The sequence below is a fragment of the Monopterus albus genome, unplaced genomic scaffold (genome assembly GCF_001952655.1).
Source record: "Monopterus albus unplaced genomic scaffold, M_albus_1.0 scaffold224.1, whole genome shotgun sequence".
Classification (NCBI taxonomy): domain Eukaryota; kingdom Metazoa; phylum Chordata; class Actinopteri; order Synbranchiformes; family Synbranchidae; genus Monopterus; species Monopterus albus.
In genome coordinates, this window is record NW_018128104.1 from 122,804 (window position 1) to 142,497 (window position 19,694).

At 39.0% G+C, this 19,694-nt stretch overlaps 1 protein-coding gene across 4 annotated transcripts in view; it reads right to left on the reverse strand.

Annotated features, from left to right (window-relative positions):
- LOC109971409 (neural cell adhesion molecule 2) overlaps positions 1-19,694 on the reverse strand; it is a 324,939-nt gene that overhangs the window by 53,634 nt on the left and 251,611 nt on the right. For all 4 annotated transcript variants that reach the window (XR_002276551.1, XM_020619638.1, XM_020619637.1 and 1 more), the window contains exons 6-8: positions 19,018-19,135; positions 11,699-11,868; positions 4,630-4,775 (exon numbers count right to left, since the gene is read on the reverse strand). Coding sequence is in view for 3 of the 4 variants with exons in the window: in XM_020619638.1 (XP_020475294.1) it covers positions 4,630-4,775; positions 11,699-11,868; positions 19,018-19,135 (434 nt within the window). In the remaining variant the exon portion in view is untranslated. The remainder of the gene's footprint in view (positions 1-4,629; positions 4,776-11,698; positions 11,869-19,017; positions 19,136-19,694) is intronic.

Consider the following 19,694-nt stretch of genomic DNA (forward strand, 5'->3'; position numbering starts at 1 on the left):
TCTCTGACGAGCAGTCACCAGCCACATCGACCTGATCAGTGTTTGATTGTTGTGTCTTGTTGCTTTTCTTCTTTTGTCTCTCCTCTATCCACTCACCCCAACCGGTCGAGGCAGAAGGCCGCCCACCAAGAGCCGGGGTCTGTCGGAGGTTTCTTCCTTTAAAGGGAGTTTTTCCTCCCCACTGTCGCCAAGTGCTTGCTCAAGGGGGATTTGTTGGGTTTTCCCTATGTAATAATATTGATAACAGTAAGGTCTAGACCTTACTTTGTAAAGTGTCCTGAGATGACTTTTGTTGTGATTTGGCGCTATACAAATAAAATTTGATTTGATTTGATTATTATCCATAGAATCTGAGCGTACCATAATGTATTTTCAATGAGTGTAATGTGTGCCAAGCACCAAACTTCAAACTGTCCATATCACACATCATGCCAACATCTGTCCTGGGCACTTGAAGCCTTTGTTAACAAAAAGACATGTCTATAAAAGACATTCATGTTGCACTATCACTGCCAAGTAATGATGATATGAACTGGCTGATATAACTGACTAGCTATTTGCTGAAAGCGTGGACATATGGGCATGCACTTTGCTTTGTGGGTATGTATACTGTATATACAACTTTTAATTATGAGTCCAACTTTTGGATGACTAAAACATGTTTGATTCACAAGTTTGCTTTTCCCACATTATTGCCTTCTAATTAGTCAATTAAACGAACTCAGATAAATAGTGTTAATAGAGTAAAAATAGAAAAAAGTTATTTAGCTCAAGGCCTGTAATTAATGCAGGAATATTGCTATTGGTGTTTGCACCGTATCTAGACTTTTCTTGCAGGACGTCTGTGTACATCTGTATGTTTGTCTGTGTTCTCATCTACTCATGCATATTTGCATAGTGAAGTCTTGGTATGTGTGCGGACATTCTGCACACCTCATCCATAGAGTTCCTCAGTAAATCAATGCACATTCAATGCTCATTATGTGTCTAAGCCTCATAAGCCTCGGCCATGAAGCACCCGCTTCTGAATCACACTCTCTTTATGTTGTCGCTCGCAGACTGCTTCAACATTACCCTGTTTAGGGTGGCTTATCTTCGCTGTTATCATCGCACACTATCAACCAATGAGGCGAAGCAGCTTTTAAAGGCTCGGTTCTGGTCTCTTTGTGCTGCCACTGCATACTCTGCTTGTTTGTCTCACCAGCTGAGGTCAATGGGAGAGGGAGTCTGTGTGCTGAATACGAATGCTGAGGAATAGGAGGGCGAGAGAGGAGGGGGAAGAAAAAGGGAGGAAATCTTCCAGGGGCAGCCTCTGAGTCAGGAAATTACTTGGTAACACCTCCCCACCCCCACTCCCACCCCCCCAATCATTTGACAGGGTCGGTGTCTAGAGGCGAACTCAGCCCCTAAAGCACAGCCTGTTTGATATGCAGCTCAGTGGAACAACAAGGCAAGCGGCCAGACGTGAACAAAACAGCAAGTCTTATGCATACTCACGAACACACAGGCACTCGCATGTTCCTGCAAAAGCTGGCTCATACACACTACTATGTGTACTGTGACATTAACATGAGAGCAGGGAGATAAAAAGCTAAGAAATGCAAAGGCTGAGGGAAAAGACAAACTGAAGAGATTAAAGGACAAGCAGGTAGTGTGAGCAAAGGAGGGCAGAAAAGAGGACACGTCTGATCCATAAGACCTCAAAAACAAAAATGTTTGTCTATTTACAATGAACATACAAAGCTAAATCTCAGAAATCAGATTCTGGAAACTGTGTCATTTCAGTCCAAATACTGGATAATGTTCAGATATTACAATTATCAGATGGTAATGTCAGTGAGGCTGGAAACACACTGCAGTCTAATTCCAGCAGGTGCAGCTTATTCCAGCAGTTTGATGTGGGGGTTGCACACAGGGTCTTCATACTTGGATCAAGCTAATGATTACTGTACCACCTGACCCTTGTGACAACACCAAAATGACATTTAATAATGGCTTTCTGGTTCAACCAAATGGAGACCAATTAGGGGTTTAACACAGGAACCAGCAGCAAATCCTCCAGTAAACATTACTATTATCTATTTAGCTCTATTTTACAGAGCAGAACACTGTTTTTGTGACCAGGTATCAAATGGAAAACAAAATATTCTCCATGGGCCATAAAGTCTGCTTTTTTTCACTCTTTAATTTCAACAGGCATTTTGATAAGAGCACAAATACACTAAAGTTTGACTTCTGAAGAGGAAAAGGAAAAGGTAAAAGAGTTTTCAAAAATGTTAGCCTATTGAATCAATTCAGTTTTTGCAACAGTCATCTAAGTGCAGACGTTAAATATGACAGAGGCTACAGTGCAGTTTGCAAACCTTGCTCATAAGTGAAACAATCCCAGAGGACTAAAACAATATCTCGACTAAAATCCTACCTTGATTCATAATTAAATTCCAAGATCTACATTTACATTACATTCTCTCACAAGGACCATGGTGTTAGCTGACAAAGAATGAGAAGAATGGAAGAAACATTATACAGTGAGTAAAACTAAGCCTTTGAAGCTTAATGTACCTCAACAAGAGGAGTGTGTGCAGGCTGAATATGGAGACTGGAGAGTAAATTGAGAGAGGAACATCCTCCCTTAAACCTAAATGACTACGACCGTTCATCATGCCTCGCACTGCACAAGCTGTGTTTGTTTTTGCATATGTTTCACTGTGGTGGTTTGCATTGCACATTTCCATAATTGCATCTGCTGTGGGAAGAGAAGCACTTATTCTCATTTTCAGCTGTGATTTATCAAACCGAGCGATACGAGCCAGTGCACACATTCATTCATTCATCTGCAGTGACCTTTCTCCTGAGCAAAAGAACAGCTGCCATCTTTGTTTGTTTTTCAACTGCATATGTGAAAGCTGTGATGTAAGTGCATATGGTGTTTTCATTCAGTTTCTCATTTGTGATAATCTTCATATGGACATAGCGATTAATGGATGCTGAGATAAAAGTACACAACAGAAGCTGAGTATCTTTTCAATTTCTTCCTTTCAAAAGGTCGGTTTACCTAAAATGATGTTGAGTCAAAGAGAGGTACAAACTAAAGCTACAGCAAAGTGAAGGTTAGCTTTGAAAATAGTTGCTGTTGAGAGCTAATCAAAAATAAATAAATGTATTTGATTTCCCTTGAAATATTAATCTCAGCAAGGTTGAAAGATTTAAACACTCCCTGTAGAAACACAGATCAAGGTGAATGTTTGACTGCAGTGTTAATACTTTTTAAAACACAATACTACTATACTAAGAGTCTTTGAGGCTTCATATGTCAGTTATAATATGAAAAACAAATGCATTGTACAAACAGGCATTTATCATTTAAAAGGAGCTTACTGTATGTGTTTACACTGTGTTTTCAAAAGGAGGGATGAAGATTAATCATCAACTCATGAATGTAAATGTTAGCATCTGCCTTTAGACAGACCCCGAGCAGCACCACTAGCATGAAATGGCTATAACTGCTACGTTTCATGTACGACAGATGGGAATGATTATGCTTGCTTTTATTTTTATGAGGACATATACAAGTAACTGCCAGTTAATGTCAGCTATTTCATTTAGTACTCAACCAGACTAAGCACAAATAGACCATTTTCGTCTATATAAATAAAAATAGTGACATCTTAATGGTTACATAAAGACAAAAAAGGAGACAAACATACATGTACTGCTGAATGTTGTATTTGCTGCAGGAAAACACCAATAGTTATGGTGAAACTCCAGTTTAAAATGAGATGTTCTTCTGCAAGCTGGGGTCATTTTTGTTGTACTAAAACCCTCGTAAACCTCAGTGAGAGAACAACCAGTGTGAGAACACAGATACATTTCACTTCCATTTAAGTTGACATTTGGCAAATATACGGTTTTCACTGGAGAGTAATTACTGTAATGTCACATTCAGACATACATATAAAACTAAACAAACATTGTCACAAATATAGATTTGTATATTTAGATGAAATTCAGAATAAATAAATAATAGTTTACATACTTTCTGTTATTATGGCTATGCCCCATCTGTTGTATTTTGATTGGCTGCAGCAGAGCTACCTCAGATCAAACCAATCTGCTGCTATCCAGCGAATGCAATCTAATCACGCAGCTAAATAGAATGAGTCACACTGTAACACAGTGACAGGATAAGGATAATCTCAGCACAGAACATATCAGGGAATTTCATCTATATTTTCTCATCAGCTTTATGTCTGTATAATGATCTATTGGCTCTAAACGTGTGGTTGGGACCTCACAAGTGGCCAGATAGTTCTGAAAGGTTGCAAGATGATGAACAGGGTGGGAAAGCAGGTGCCGATTCAATTTATAAAAAACTGACTGACTGCAAAAGTGGCATCTTTTAAAGGAATAACAGCCAGAGAGATTAGATAGTTTTAAACTAGTATTTCCTGAATGTACAAGGGTTCCCGTGCAAAGTTACAATAGATTTTAATGGCAACATAGTCAATAAGGCGTCATCTCATCTCTATGATAATTCCTGTTGCATGCTCTATATATTTTTTGCCCCAGCCCTGCTTTATAATGATGCACACACACAGAGAGCCAGATGGACTTTTGAGCAGTATCTACCTTGTCTCCATCCATGAAGGTCTGGCCATCGCTGGCTCTCCTCCAGGAAATATCAGGCAGAGGCTCACCCTCAGCCACACAGGAGATCATGGCGGCGCTGCCCTCCACGGCTGTCACATTTTTCAGCTGGGTGATATGGGGCTGGACTGCAGGCCACAGAGGATGACAGGAGAGGAGGAAGTGAATAAGATAAAAAAAAATTAAAAAAGTGAGTAAAGAAGAATAAATTGAAAGGCACTGTCATGATTCTCTATATTTCCTGTTTGTTGCACATCCATTTTCTTTTGTCGTTCTCTTGTCTTCACAGATGCTGCCCTGCCCACTTGCATACCTTTGTTTCTGTTGCCCCCCCACACACCTGTTCCAGGATAAGACTGTGGCTAGTACTCACTTTTCACTAGACCGTCAAATCACTTCATGCCAGAGACTCTCAAGCTGTCTGCCTCCAGGATGTTGCCTACATCTTGCCTTCTTGTTGCTGACCTGTAGCCACTTTGATATTGACCCTGATCTCCCCTTACCCGAACTACCTGCCTTTTTTGGTAACAAATTTCAGTTGCCTGCCCCTTGCCTGATTTGTTTGCCAATCTGCCTCCTGCGCACCAGACTGACCTTACTGAGGCCGTCTGCTGGTCACCTATGCAACACCAAAGACTTTGCCCACTCTCCTGAGTAGTTATCTGAACTGCTCCAGCTCTGTATGCTGTGATTCATCCTGAAGGCCTGAAGATGCTGAAGATCTTGTTACTGTGTGCCCTGCCTAACCTGCAGCTTTTGGTTTTGATACGTTCTGTGCTGAGATTCACTTACCTGCTTTTGACCATTTTCTTGAGCGCTGCTTTAAAGACTGTCCTAACCGAAAGGTGTGACTCTGTGGTTTTGCATTCTGAACACAGAAGCCTTACACGCAGGGGGAATGGGTGTGGGAGAGGAGGGGGAAGTGAAAAGTAAAAGGGTGAGCATGGAGTTTAAACACAGAGGTGATGCATGACTTTGATACTGACTTTCCAGGCCAAGATCATTTATACACTGCAGTCATACTCTCCAGGTTTGGCACAGTGGGACACCACGTTGTCTGGTCTACTGTACTTTGTGCAGATTTCTTGGTCTAGATGACACAAAAACTGACTTTGCCAAAGTTTTAAAGCATAAAACATATCAATCCATGTTCCACATTTTCTGGAAGGATGCCATTACAGCACTGTGTGATTCTCTTTTGACACAAAATGAGTACTGCTGTAAGTGCTGAAAAGAGTGCCACTGGGTTCTGCTCCCTGCTTGCCTCCTCCTGATAAGATGTTCTAAGCAAGCCCTGAAACACATTGCATGGCAGGGGCTCAGACCATGTCACATGAATCATGGATTGCTTCTTTTTCTCACACACACTGCACTCAGGCCCTTAACAGGGTGCTTGCAAAGTAGCATGGCATAAAATCCAAAAGGGAAAGGCAAGTGAATGGAAAATGGCAACTACTGTACTGGAGGCTTTTAACACAGCCCAGGAGGGATCTGGGGAGGTTTTGGCAATTTCATATGGCTTCAGCCTTGGGGTGGAGAAGCCATCTTGAGGGATTTAGGGAGCTTGTCAAAACATGGGGTTACAAAGACACACACAGGCACACACGCATATTGTATTACTATACCTGCAAAAACCTTCAGTGAATAGATCAACGATCTAAGAATAGAAACTACCTAAGCACTATATACATAGCTACGCTATAGTTAACCTAATCTACTGTAACTGTATTCTCAAAGTATAATTACAGTTAACTGCAACACAGGTCATATTTTTGTAACCACTTCAATCACTTATTATAACACTGAACTCACTAAGACCTGAGGACATGGTAGCATCACTAAAAACAAAGTCAAACAGGCCAAAAAAAATACAGTGACAATCTGACTGCTAACAAGCCAACAGAGGAGTAAGAACTTGGTGACAGCTTGGAGGAAAAACTCCCTTTAACGGAAGAAACCTCTGACAGACCCTGGCTCTTGGTGGGTGGCCTTCTGCCTCGACTGGTTGGGGTGAGTGGATAGAGGAGAGACAAAAGAAGAAAAGCAACAAGACACATAACAAACAACAACAAACAATCAAACACTGGTCAGATTGATGTGGCTGGTGACTATATGACATATGACAGCTAGTGCATCTTTCCACACTGGAATTTGTTCTAGTGTTATGTCTGTACTCTGAGATTTCAAGCAATTAACCAACTGGTCAGTACAATATTATCACATGCAATAGCAATGGTTGCTAAAACCAAAAAAGCCCCACATTTAAATAAATTGTAATAATCTCTTAATAACAAACACAAGTCTTGTAAAATTCCAACACCAGCACTAACAAGAGCACCCACCCTAATGAGTAATTTAATCTACACTTTAGTCCAAAAATCTTGCTTTCCTAAAACAAGCTGATTTGCCAGTAAACAAGGGTAATTTCACTTGTTTCCAAATCAAATCAGTTTGCTTCAAAAATCATCCAGAATGATGTGCCATGGTCTTGATAACACTGCAACAAGCTGCCTGATTGTGCTTTGTGTTAAGACAAAAGGAAGCTGCACAGTGGGAACGAGTGAAATTACCTCAACACAAAGTTTTTCTTGTTGTAAGCAAAATAACGGCTCCCAATGAGACTGAATGACATGTAAAATGATTTCTGCATACAGGAAGATGTGAAGAGCACTTTAGATGATGAACCTTATACTTCCACTCAATTACACAACACAAAACCCAGTCAAACCCATTTAAATCCCATACACATGCACAGATAAACCTATTAATAGTACGGAGACCAGTCTGGACCAGCTCTTCTTTGCCACTTTATCTGCAACTATTTTGCCCCAGATACCCTTCATCAAATATTAAATGGAATATGTTTCAATTATCAAGTATGGCGCAAAAACCACTCTGCAGGGAATATAATTAATAACGCATTATCTAAAACATTTCAAAACGAAATGAGAAAGAACTGAGAAGCATTTCTGTGCTAAAAGATAATTAATTAGACCTTCCAGGTTTGGGAAATGTTCACAGAGTTAGTTTGATTTCTAAAATAAAGCCACAGTAAGTTTCTCTATAACCTGCTGTAATTAAAAACTAGAGTATTTTACACTAACATTTAATAACTATAATTACACTTGATTGTATTAATTAAAGATATTATAATAATTATACTTGCAAATGTTGCATTTAGCTATCTCTGTCGGTCCTGATTCTCATAAAACATGCATGCATAAAACAACAGACTCAATCCTGCCCTCAACCTGTGAAAACATCATTAATTATGTGAGTATTACAACAGAAACTGACATAATGATATAACTGAGCTTTCTGATATTAGAAAAACACACACACACAGTTTTGGTACAGTTTGACCAATTGTTGGCTTATAAAAGGCCATGAAAGTGTGTTAGTAATGTTTACTTTGACATTTCTTACCTGCTTACAGACAACAGTGCAGTTAAGCTGTATTTGCATACCCTCTATGGTAACATCTTACATTAGATAGATTATCTCACCCACTGATGAATATCTGAAAACAAAATATGATACTGACTGTATCTGATGACAATAATGTTTGCTGGTTGTTTCAGCAAATGTCAGCATAGATTCTCTCCAGACCTGCCTGATGTCTCATATAACTCTACTGAGTTTAGAGAAAAATCCAACCCCAGACATTCTTGTATTAGATATATATCACCAGTCTGTGACTTTCAGTTTATTTATTCAGTTATTTTGTGGTGAAATGTGAATTTACCATTTTCTGCACTCTTGTCTCAGTCCTCTCACATTTTCCATAAAGAACAATGAACAGTATACAACGTGTCTCCAGTCAAGACAAAGGAAAAATGCAAAAAGAACAATAACATGATGTATTCATCCAACTTGTTCAAATGATGAAAAACATATTAAAGTGGATGGTGTATTTCACAGGCTGGTGTCAACATGTCTAAAAAATGCAAACTGTGGCCGGTTGCAGAGGAGTGTGAGGTGTCTGCAGAGAGACTGGTTTCTCTGCTTCTTCTATGATAAACTGAATGCTGTTGCAAAATGCAGAGTTTATAAAGAACCAGCTGGCTCTTTTGCCAGAACCTGACATTTACTGCTGAGGCTTCAGATAGCTGAAAAATTCTGTACTGAAAAAGACAGCACCTAACAGAGATGAAAATAATTGTAAACATACACATATGTATAACAGAAACTGCCACATAAATGTATCTTAGGAGAAGTGTAATTCCAGATTTACTTTAGTGTGTTAGCATGCTGGAATTAGGACAAAATAAAGCTGAGGCTGGAGGGAATGTCATTCATTTTGAGGGCGATTATTGGAGAAATAAAAACTAAGACCTGATGATGTCACTAGCAAAAAGGATAAGGGATCACCATGTCTAAGAACTAATCATATAATTCAGTGTAGTGATTATTTAACAGTATACATAGTGGACTTTATCTTTTAAAGCACTAGATGACCCAGAGTCTAAAAAGGCTAGACAACCTAACATGGTCTCTGAAAACTGTCAGTAGCTGGAATGACCAACACCTCTGGCATTTACGACTAAAGGGCTGCTATGGTGACTCTACACAGCATCCAGATGGCACACTGTGGTGGTACTGGGCGCCCAGATATGAACATTTTGAAGTGTGTTACCACTTGTTTGTGGTAACACACAGTCATGGGTCTACATGCAGAAAGCCATCTGTGAAGGTGAATTTTCAGCAGCAGCAGAGGAAGCTCATCCTCTGATGTTATATGAAAACTTGTCTTGAAGAAATTATTTTCATCTCATTTCGTGCTGAAGAGCTTATTGCCTGTTCCAGTTGATCACATACTGTATAATGGTGTAATCATACACGTTTGAAAAAGAGAGGCATTTGTGCAACTGCTGTCCGAGTGTACATGTAATGTTTATGATCATGGAAATTAAAGTTCAACTGTACATTTGTGCTCAAATCATTGGAGTTGATAAATTAAATGCTTACAATACAAAATGTAAATATCCTATTAAAGCCATTTTAATAGCTTTTGGCGAATGTTGGCCCTTTTGTAATGTAAGCTATATTACATCCATCAAGGATGGAGGTCTCTTTTGGGAAGATAGAAAAACAAAGAAAAATAAACTGGTGACTGACATTAGACATGAAGTACAGGCTCACAATGCGTAACCCTGAATGAACAACATATACACCTGCACACACACCTTGTCTAACTGAAATGGCCTGTTCTCCTCCTGCCTGTTCTGTCAAGGGTAATAAAACTAACTTACAACGGCATTTCCTGGCCACAGTATGAAAAGCAGAAGTCCTCCCTCCCTCCTTAACTTCTTCGTTTATATGTGCATACTGAAGAACAAGCGCTTCTCACATCTCACATCAACATAAGGATGTTGATGACTGGGGCACAAATCTCCATACATTTCCATTAGCCAGATATGCACATCAGAGTGATCTGTGAGGAAATAGCCAGCAGATCTATGAATATATAAATCAAACATTTTTTATGAGGAGTGCATTGAAATATGAAACAATAAATGAAATATTTCCTTTCAGGAGAAATACATCAAATTGATGTAGCTGTTATTGTGGTGGGCTCAGGACCATATCTGGACATTTGTGCTTTTGAAAAACAGTTTTTATGAAATGGAATTTGTGGAGATCCTTACAATAAGGTTTTATGAGCTAACATAAAACACTGCAGTCATAGGCAATACAATTATACTTAAAAATTTTTAACTGGAGTATAGAATAACAGATAATGTAAAATGAGAACCAAATGATTTTTGTAAAACATTTTATGTGGTTGCAGCTTAGGCCAGTTGACCCATTTTATTTTAACTTGTCCATATTTTAAGACATATTTTAAGATATAATATTTTTTGTTTTACAGTACAATCAAAGTTTTTGATTGTTTTATAAGACATGGTTAACAAAATAAAAGTACTAGAGTAAAAGAGAAATGTCTCTGTTGAGTCTTTAAATGTACTTTTATTCTAGAGATAAGATTTTGTTAATTTAAATTTGGATGAACCAACCTTTTAAGTCAAGCATCTTATTGGGGCTTTATAGTCAGCATATCGAGGGGTTACAGTGTAACATACAGTAACATACAGTAGCTCACATGTAGCTGCATCACAGTGACTGAAAGAATATAAAAGATGATTAAGTTGCTTATGAATGGCCCAGTCTTAAATTGAGTCGTAATAAGACGAACCTTCCCACAGTTGCAAACTGAATGAAAGAATGCAAACACTACAGTAATACGATTACTGTATAGCACAATATGGGCTGTTACTGTGTGACACATCCATCCAGTGTTGTGATTACACATGCACCAATCTGATGTGCCAAAACCATATCAGACTGTCCTTTTTAAACAGACTGGGTAATGGCCTTGGACAGTACCTGTCCAAATTAAATGCAGCCTTTCACTACTCATTCACAGTCCTGCAATCTGTTACATTCAGTCACAGCAAGCCAGTAATTCAGTTGTTTACCGCCTCAGTACTCCTTGTCCTGACATGAAAATGATTCCAATGAGTTCTATACAGTGATACAAACATCTGATCAGGAAAGAAGAGAATCAGGTAAGTACTCTATACTGGCATGTACCTGGAGTTTAGGTTTCAGAATCAGCACCAGGAGAGAAACAGTTGGATCAATGCATCCCAAGTTGAGGTAATGTAGAGTGGAGACTACTTGGAATCCAGGTTTAACTGGCAGATGTTTGTACTTTCAACCAATTAGTTTGTGATATTACGTTGTTGCCATGTTGTCTTTTTTAATTAATGCAACACTAAGATAAAATACTATACTAACAGATCAAAGGAAAAAAACTATTTTATAAGGGTTTTAAAACCATGCATTCAGATCCAATATTATTTCAAACATAGTGAATAAAAATCCCGGACTGAAAGCTTTCTTTTACCTTAATATACAGTATATTTCACACAGTATAGCAGGTTGCATTGTTTCTAAACTTGAAATATACAGTATGTAATGATCCTTGACTTCTATTTGGTCTTTCTGAGTCTCAGCCTTTTTGGCCAAATGCCATTGAGACACTTACCAAATACTTTGAGGAAGAGCTCTCTTTCCTGAGAGCCTGCCTTGTTGGTGGCTTTGCAGGAGTAGGTACCGCCATCTCCCTGTCGGATGTTGCGGATGGTTAACATGCTACGCCCTCCTTCCAGCCTGCTGAAAATGTACTGCTCTGATGGCTCCAGTGCCTGCCCTTTCCTGTACAAATCAAAAGCAGCACACACCATGGATAAGCAAGTAAAGGTAAATATGGCAACCAATTCACACCAATGACCTCCAATGAATTCACACTACAGCACATTTGATGGTATAGATGTATAATCCTAGCAGTCTAGATGTCACCCAATCCCATAAAAGAGAGGCTAAATGCGGACAGCTTGGCCTCGAAGCTGTTTCTATCTATAACACATTAAAAGGCAAAAACATACTGTTGAAACCCTTTAAAGCAGGATAAAAGTGTTGTTTAACATAGACACCATGTGCCACCAGAACAGCTTCAGTGCTCCTCGGCACTGACTCTCCAAGTCTCTAAACTCTACTGGTGGGATAAACACCGTTCTTCCAAAAGATATTCCCTCATGAAGTGTTGTGATGATGGTGGTGAAGACACTGCCTAACATGTTGCTCAAAAATCTCCCACGGCTGTTCAACTGGGTTGAGATCTAGTGACTGTGAAGCCGCAACATATGATTCACATCACCTTCACCCTAATCAGACCATTCAATGACCCCATGTGCCCAATGGATCCTAGAGGAGATGACTCAGTTATTCAGGTTTTTCCTTTAATTTGTCACTTGTCTGTCAAAATTCTTAATGTTATGAGTTCTCAAACTCTGCCATGATTTCTCAAACTTTGAGTCAATATTTGAGTCTCATCTGAGCTCACTTGTGTTGCTGTGTACATCCTGTTATGGGCTGCAACATTCACCAAATGACTCTAGTGTGGTGTGGAATATAGTGCTGATTTAATGTCTTTTCTTATTGGACTCTGCAGGGAAATTATTTAGAAAAAAGCAACAGCTAAATTGGTCCATGTCTATATTTAAGCTTCATAGCAGAAGCATAATGGTGTAAAGCAGGTCTGCAGCCTCCTCCGCTTGTTGATTTGCACCCGCTTAAACAGCCATGTAATCTATAAAGGCATCGCTTAGTTTTTGGAGAAATTGGACTTTTTTTGCCTGCTTACATAGATTTAGACAAACTCATAAGTGCTGTTTGTTTATGCCATCTGCTCGAAGGCAAAAAAAAAACAAAAAACGACAACAGCTAAATTACTGAATGTCTTTGGGATCAAGCAATGTCACTCCAAAAAAAAACAAACAAAAAAAAAAACAACAAAAAACAACCAAACTTTAAACCCTCAAAAAATGCACCCATGGCTAAATGAAATTACAAATGTACTAAGACGTTTTCTAACTACATCCACAGTCATGTAGGAAAATGCATTTATTTTCTTAAAGCTACATTACTCTTATAAACCCACCACCACCACCTTCCTGCTTAGCATCTAAAGGCTGACAGAAAATGTTAGTGAGTAGTGGGCGGGTACAGTGGTACATTTAGCTGGTTGATTGAGTCCAAAAATGATCTGAAAAAAATGTGAGTACTGAATTTATACTGATCAGGTTACACAAGATGGCTCAAAATGAATGCTAATGCTGCCCCACATTCACTACTGGACATGTAAATGTACAACTGTATGCTAACATATTAGCCCTAAAAACATTTTAAGGTGAAAATATTGCTGTGACTGTGCATATAACTTGTTCCATTATTTTAAGATGCAGAGGTTAGAGAGGGATTCTCTTGATGTTCTTAAGGCGTGTGGCAGTGTGATAACTTGCTTGAATCAGCCAAGAGAATCCAGACAATTAATAAGTAATATTCTCCTTTCTCTTAACAACTACCATTGAGATATTGTTGATCAAAGCATGTAAACTCTAGCTGCTTCAATGACCAGTGGTGGTTGTACTGGGCAGTGAGGGGATGTACTGTATGTGTATGTGAAGCAAGGCAATGCTGGATAAGAGTCTGCATTCTCAACTGAGTTATAAGAACTTAAAAATAAAAATGAAAAGAGGTTATAGCTTTGAATAAAGGAAAACCAAGAACATAGTTGATCTGACAGTTTTGGTAGTTATATTATAAGTTGCAATTTGTTTTAAGCCTGAAGCATGAAACACTGGTATGACAACATTTTTATTGATACTTGTTCATTTGAAATGGGTGATAACGCCCTCAATCAAAAAGTGGCGCCATGTCTTTTAACCTCATAAGCTATTGTGTACATTAAATTCACAAGCAGTGACTGCACAGGGCTTAGAATAATACTTACCGCTAAGTATATTTAGAGACTTTTCTCTATGGCCTTAAAGCGTATGCTCTATGTGAACAAAAAACAACCTTATTATTTTGGGGATTTCAAACGTGGAGATTTGAAACTCAGACAAAAACACACACAAATGCAGCAATACTGTGTAGTGAGGCCTGGGCCCCAGCATCACTATATTGTAGGAAAAGAGGGAGGATAATTGAAAGTCAGCGGAGGAAAAACCAAAGCCAAGTAATAATAACTCTGGCAATCCAAAAAGGAAATGAAGAGAAGCCTCTCTGGAACGGACAGTGTGGCTTGGGCTGCGGCACGGAATGTTGTTATATTAACTGACTGCTGACAGGTAGTCGATTACCCAAGATGCACAAAGGATGAAGCAAAACATCTTGCTGACAGGAAATGCCTCTGGAAGGCAGGAGATAGCTGGGAGGGGCGACATGAAAATAAAATATTAATTGGGTCGTGATTGTTGTTTACACCTGAGCCAATTCTTCGGTTGTGATGTATGCATTTTAATTCTGTATTCTCGGATTAACACACAGGGCTTACTGACCTGGGAAAGGAAAGATAATACCCTGTAAGGTCAAACAAACAGTGGACACGGCAAAGTTTAAAGAAAGCGTTGATGTACCTGCAACTGAAGAGGTGATCTAAAAAGTGAGCTGCAGCTGTCTACCCTTGAAAATGCCTTTGTATTTAAACAATTAGGAGGACGTTACAGTGAAGTGGTGACATACAAAACTGCTTTTGTATATTGCACAGTGGTCCTAGAGAGAGAGCGACTCCTACATATGAATAACATTAATAATAAATTCCATTAAGACCTGAATTACAGCTAATTTAATTGAATCACTGCAATTAGCAGGCTCACTTGCAGCTGCACAGTCAGTGTTGCAATATCTTGTGCAAATATGTTTAAAATGGATTAAGTTTAAATTTGATAAACTGACACACATTTCTATGCAACTGACTAATAGCAAGCCACCTGACAGTGCCGACCTTTTAAGGGAGAGCTGGAGAGTCCAAAATGGAGGACATTATCATAGCTTATTAAGCTTTATATCACCTGAGTTGGATTATAAACTGCTCGACTAGACAGGGATGATTTCTAGGCAATCACAAAATAGGAGAAGATAGTAAACACTTTGCTTGAACCACCAGCAGCTTGTGTTCGCCTTGTTAGCAGTCCAGGTGTCAAGCTTGGTAACGGACAGTACAGACAATATAGAAAGAAGCTTGGAGAGCAGCTAACTAGATTGTTAGCATGTAAACTTCCTGCTACGGTAGCTCCACAGTTAATTCTGCTGTACCACCTTCCATTAGTGTGAAAACAGCTCCTTCAAATTGTGAATGGAGGTTTGACACCAAACACTGCAAAAACAAAAAGATTTTGGGATGAAAATTTCCTAACTGGTTCACAGTCACTTTTGCTTTTAACTATCATAGAACATGAGACTGATCAAGTCTTTTGTAATTGCCTCACATGAACAAAAATGTCAATTTCCTACTACCAAACAAAAAAAGAGACAAACAAAGCTGTCACATGGATGGTCTCAATAAACAAAGTAATGAATGAATCAGTACATCAGCTCCCATCATCACTGTGAATTTTGATGTGTTATATACTGTATCAGTGCTGATAAATCATTAAATTCACATTTTTCAGATTTGCTGTGTTGCTGAAAAAACAAGGTAACACACCTTGGAATAAATATAATTTCTGTTACTGGGGCTGGAAACTAGAGAGCAAGATAAATGAGGTTTACAAAACTGAGGTTGTTTCCAGATGTGCAGCATTTTCTCCAAAGTAATATAATGTCTCTTGGAGACAATGTCACAAAATGCAAGAGTGATGCATTCACCTCACCAGTGTAACACATACTTCACCGTATTGTACAGTGTCCCTGTCTTCAGGTTAAGTGCTGGAATATTGGACCTCTCAGTTGAGGTGATGAATTACTATATGCAAATCTGTATGTTTACCTTTTCGTGCACATTTTCTGACTCATTCACCACTTGATCTGTACAATGCATGTCTTGTGCACCCAAAATAGCATACTTATATAGAGTAAAGACACTGCTTTGTTTAAGTAAAAGAACTCTGCCAGCCTATGATACATTAAATGCTAACAGAAATTACTGAGCAAAGACTAATATAATGACTGATATATGAACCTGGGCAACAATATTGATTGTTTTCTGATTTTAGGCAATCAAGGTGCCTCCTGGTAGTTAAAGTGTTATCCTGGGTGCAAATGCGTCTTACTGTCACTATGTCACTAGGCAAAAATGCTATTTTTGCATATTCATGTAATAAACTGCCTCAGGTATTTCTGACTGTTTGACTGGTCTGACTGGTTTACACCTGCTGGTCATAAGCCCTGTACCTCAGGCAGTTACCATAATACGCACCTCTTAATATTCATAAACACTCAGCTACAGCAGACTTCTCTAGTGTGCAATAAAGACTGCAAAACATGGTAGTTAAAGAGAGGCAATAATAGCTTGAAATTTCTAAGAATGAAGGCTGAATGTGAGTGTTTAAAACCTAATACTTAAACACTGCTATGTGTCATTAGGTTCAGTGCAGAGCTATACTTACAGTAAGTGTTATTTTACCCACCACCATTTTACTCCTCCCTTTTTTGTCATTGTTGAAGCTATATTTAAGGAAAACAGACTTGTTATACTGAATGACATAAACAATATTCATATTTTAAGGACATATTTGGCATGTTTTAGACCCACTACTACAAATCAAATTTGTCTACAATCAATTTTTATCGGCCAAATTTTGGAGTGTTTTTCTAAACCTCCTTGCAGGCAGCCATTGATTTACATTCATGTCAGTAAAGCATGAAAAACAACTTACAGAAACCTGCCTGTAGTAGGTAATACATCACTGTAAGAACAATGTGTGATGTCTCTTTACAACCATGTCTCTCATCAAAGTTACATCATTGTTGCATGGTAATGCAAGTGCAACCTGGTTTAGGTAATTTCATTATCATCCCACAATAGGGTGCCTTAAAAAATAAACAAAAGGCCAAGGAAGTCCAAGCAAAAGTATTTTTACAGTGTAGTGAAATGAATAGCTGCATAGAAGGTATGAAGTGCACATACCAAAAACAGTATGCTTTAGGTCAGTGGTATTCTAAGTGATCTGTACAAATCAGGCTACAATATCTAAGAAACCACTGATATGGTCCATTAAGATGAATTCATTATAAGAAAAAAAACAAGTGTGAATTGCAGGGAAAACGATGAATATCGGTGGAATGCCAACAGAGTGTTACCAATAGATGCTCAGGTGCAAATAGCCTGTCATCATTGCCATTAAATGGGTGCAAGATAGTTACTTGATGTCAAGCTGTAAAGTGGATAGTGGGGTGTCAAATGCTCTCCAGGTGCAAATTTTCACACTGTTGCTATGTGGCATTATTGTGGTTACTGAGGGTAATGTGAGAGGGCGGACTATAAATTTCCCAGTTAGAACTGTGAAATAATATCTGCTTCATCTGTGATCAGTACATTACAACTGCATGTTTTTCCCAAAGAAACATTAACACACACAAACAGGCACAAACAAAGACTGAATACATTTGTAAGAAGACAGCACCCAGTGAGCACAGACCTCGGCCAAGGCAGCTCAGTCTCCCCATAATGCCATTACACCTAAAAGCAATACTGCAATCAAAGCCTGACCTCATAATAAGATTGCTTGACCATGAAAACATACCGCTGGCATTTGGATTGATATCACTATTAGTTTGAAAGTAATTCAAGAAAAACAATAGACACGAGCTAACTAAATGCCAGGAATGGCTAAATAAATGTTCCATGCAGACTGAAATAACAATATGCACTTAACAGTCCTTCATAGATGCACACAGCTCACACCATTTCACAATATGTAAGTCCACTTTACAGTTTGTTTTCCAGTATGCTTCCTGCTATACTTAGCTCCACTTGTCTTCACTCTAAGTGCTCAGCAGCGCACTTTCACCATATGGGGCCTCTCATATGCAATCAACAGTCTTTCAAACACTCACAATGGTAAGGAATCCTTTTAAAAATATTCCTGGATCCAGATGATGATCAGCACCAAAATAGAAGAAATTGTTCCATAGGCCATACCCTATCTCTGCACAACATTTTGTCCAAATCCATTCATTACTTTTTGAGTTATGCTGTGAACAAACTAACAAAAACACTACCTCCACCTTGGTAATGCCTTATGAGTACCAGCACATCTGGCAGTTAAGTTAAATCTGCAGAGCTACACTTGAATGAAGTGGTTCATGGAAACCATAAACACAGTCTCCTACTTGTTTTCTCATATATTCTTGTCATGATTCTGTCCCGTCTGCTTCCTGTATCATGCTCTTATTCTGATACTACTTCCTGTCCCCAGCTCACCCTGACTCCCGGGAGCTTTATCTCATCACCCACATTGGTTTCACCTGCTCCTTAATTACTCACATCTGCTTACAACAGCATATAGCAGCTTCTCACCCAGTGGGACTGTTCTACACCTTGCCTAGACTCTCCAGCCTTTTCTTTTCTAATGCCTGCTATTATGAGATCGAGACCCTGCCTGTATTACCAACCAAAGATTCTGCCTTGCCCTACCTGTGGGACTGCTGTAGACCTCGACTGTGGACCGAACCAAGTAACTGCTCTCTGCCTGATCCCTCGATACTGTGAGCTGTTCCATTCTGACTTTGTTTCTCCAACACCTGAGCTCCCTGAAGACGACAATAAATTCTGTCTACCTTGCTTCTGCCTGCTGGCTCTTTAATCGGGTTCACATCCCCACATCTCACGGGAGCATTAAACACCACTCCCTGACAATTCTATTGTCAAATGTATGTGTACTTTTGGTTTGGAGTATTTGCAGTATTTTGGTTGGGCCCCACTAAGAAATATCTTAATGCCATAAACAATATATTAGACAATAGACAACAGACAGAGACAGATTTAAAAAAAAAAAAAAAAAAAAGAATAGAAGGTACCTGTGCCATGTGACTACAGGGTCAGGAGATCCCGAGGTGATGCAAGTAAAGGTGACTGATTCCTGGTCATCAGCTGTGGCATTGAAGGACTGCTGGGATACTGACAACACCGGAGGGACTGCAGATATAAAAGCAGAGCAAGAAAAAACACAGTCAAATAGGAGTGCTGTCATTAGACCCTCAGATCCTTGATAAGATGAAGCCAGACTAAAAGCTACAACCCAACTGTATTGCAAAAGAAATGTCCGTCTTTATGAAGCCCGATGGTGAAGGCTAACATTTTCAAATGAAATAAATGGGCATTGTGAATGGCCTGTAAGTATTCACTGAAAATGCTACTTCTGTTAGTAAACCCATGGGGATTTCAAGCAGCATTTTAACCCAGCTTTGATGGAAGCATAAAGGACTTGAACAGAGTGATGTGAAGCCATAATATTATTGTCTTATCCAGAAATGCTCGGATAAACCCATACGAACAATGGTAAAACAGAAAATGTGTTTCAGTATAAATACAATTGTATCAACTAATAAAAACAGCTCTTTTCTTTTGGGGGTAAACTGCTCAACTGCTTGAGTTCTAGCCACTGTCATGCTCAGCCCACTTCTGCAGAACGGCTTCATATATCATGGAAACTGACCGAGCTTGTCCTCTCCAGGAATGACCAATATACTACAAA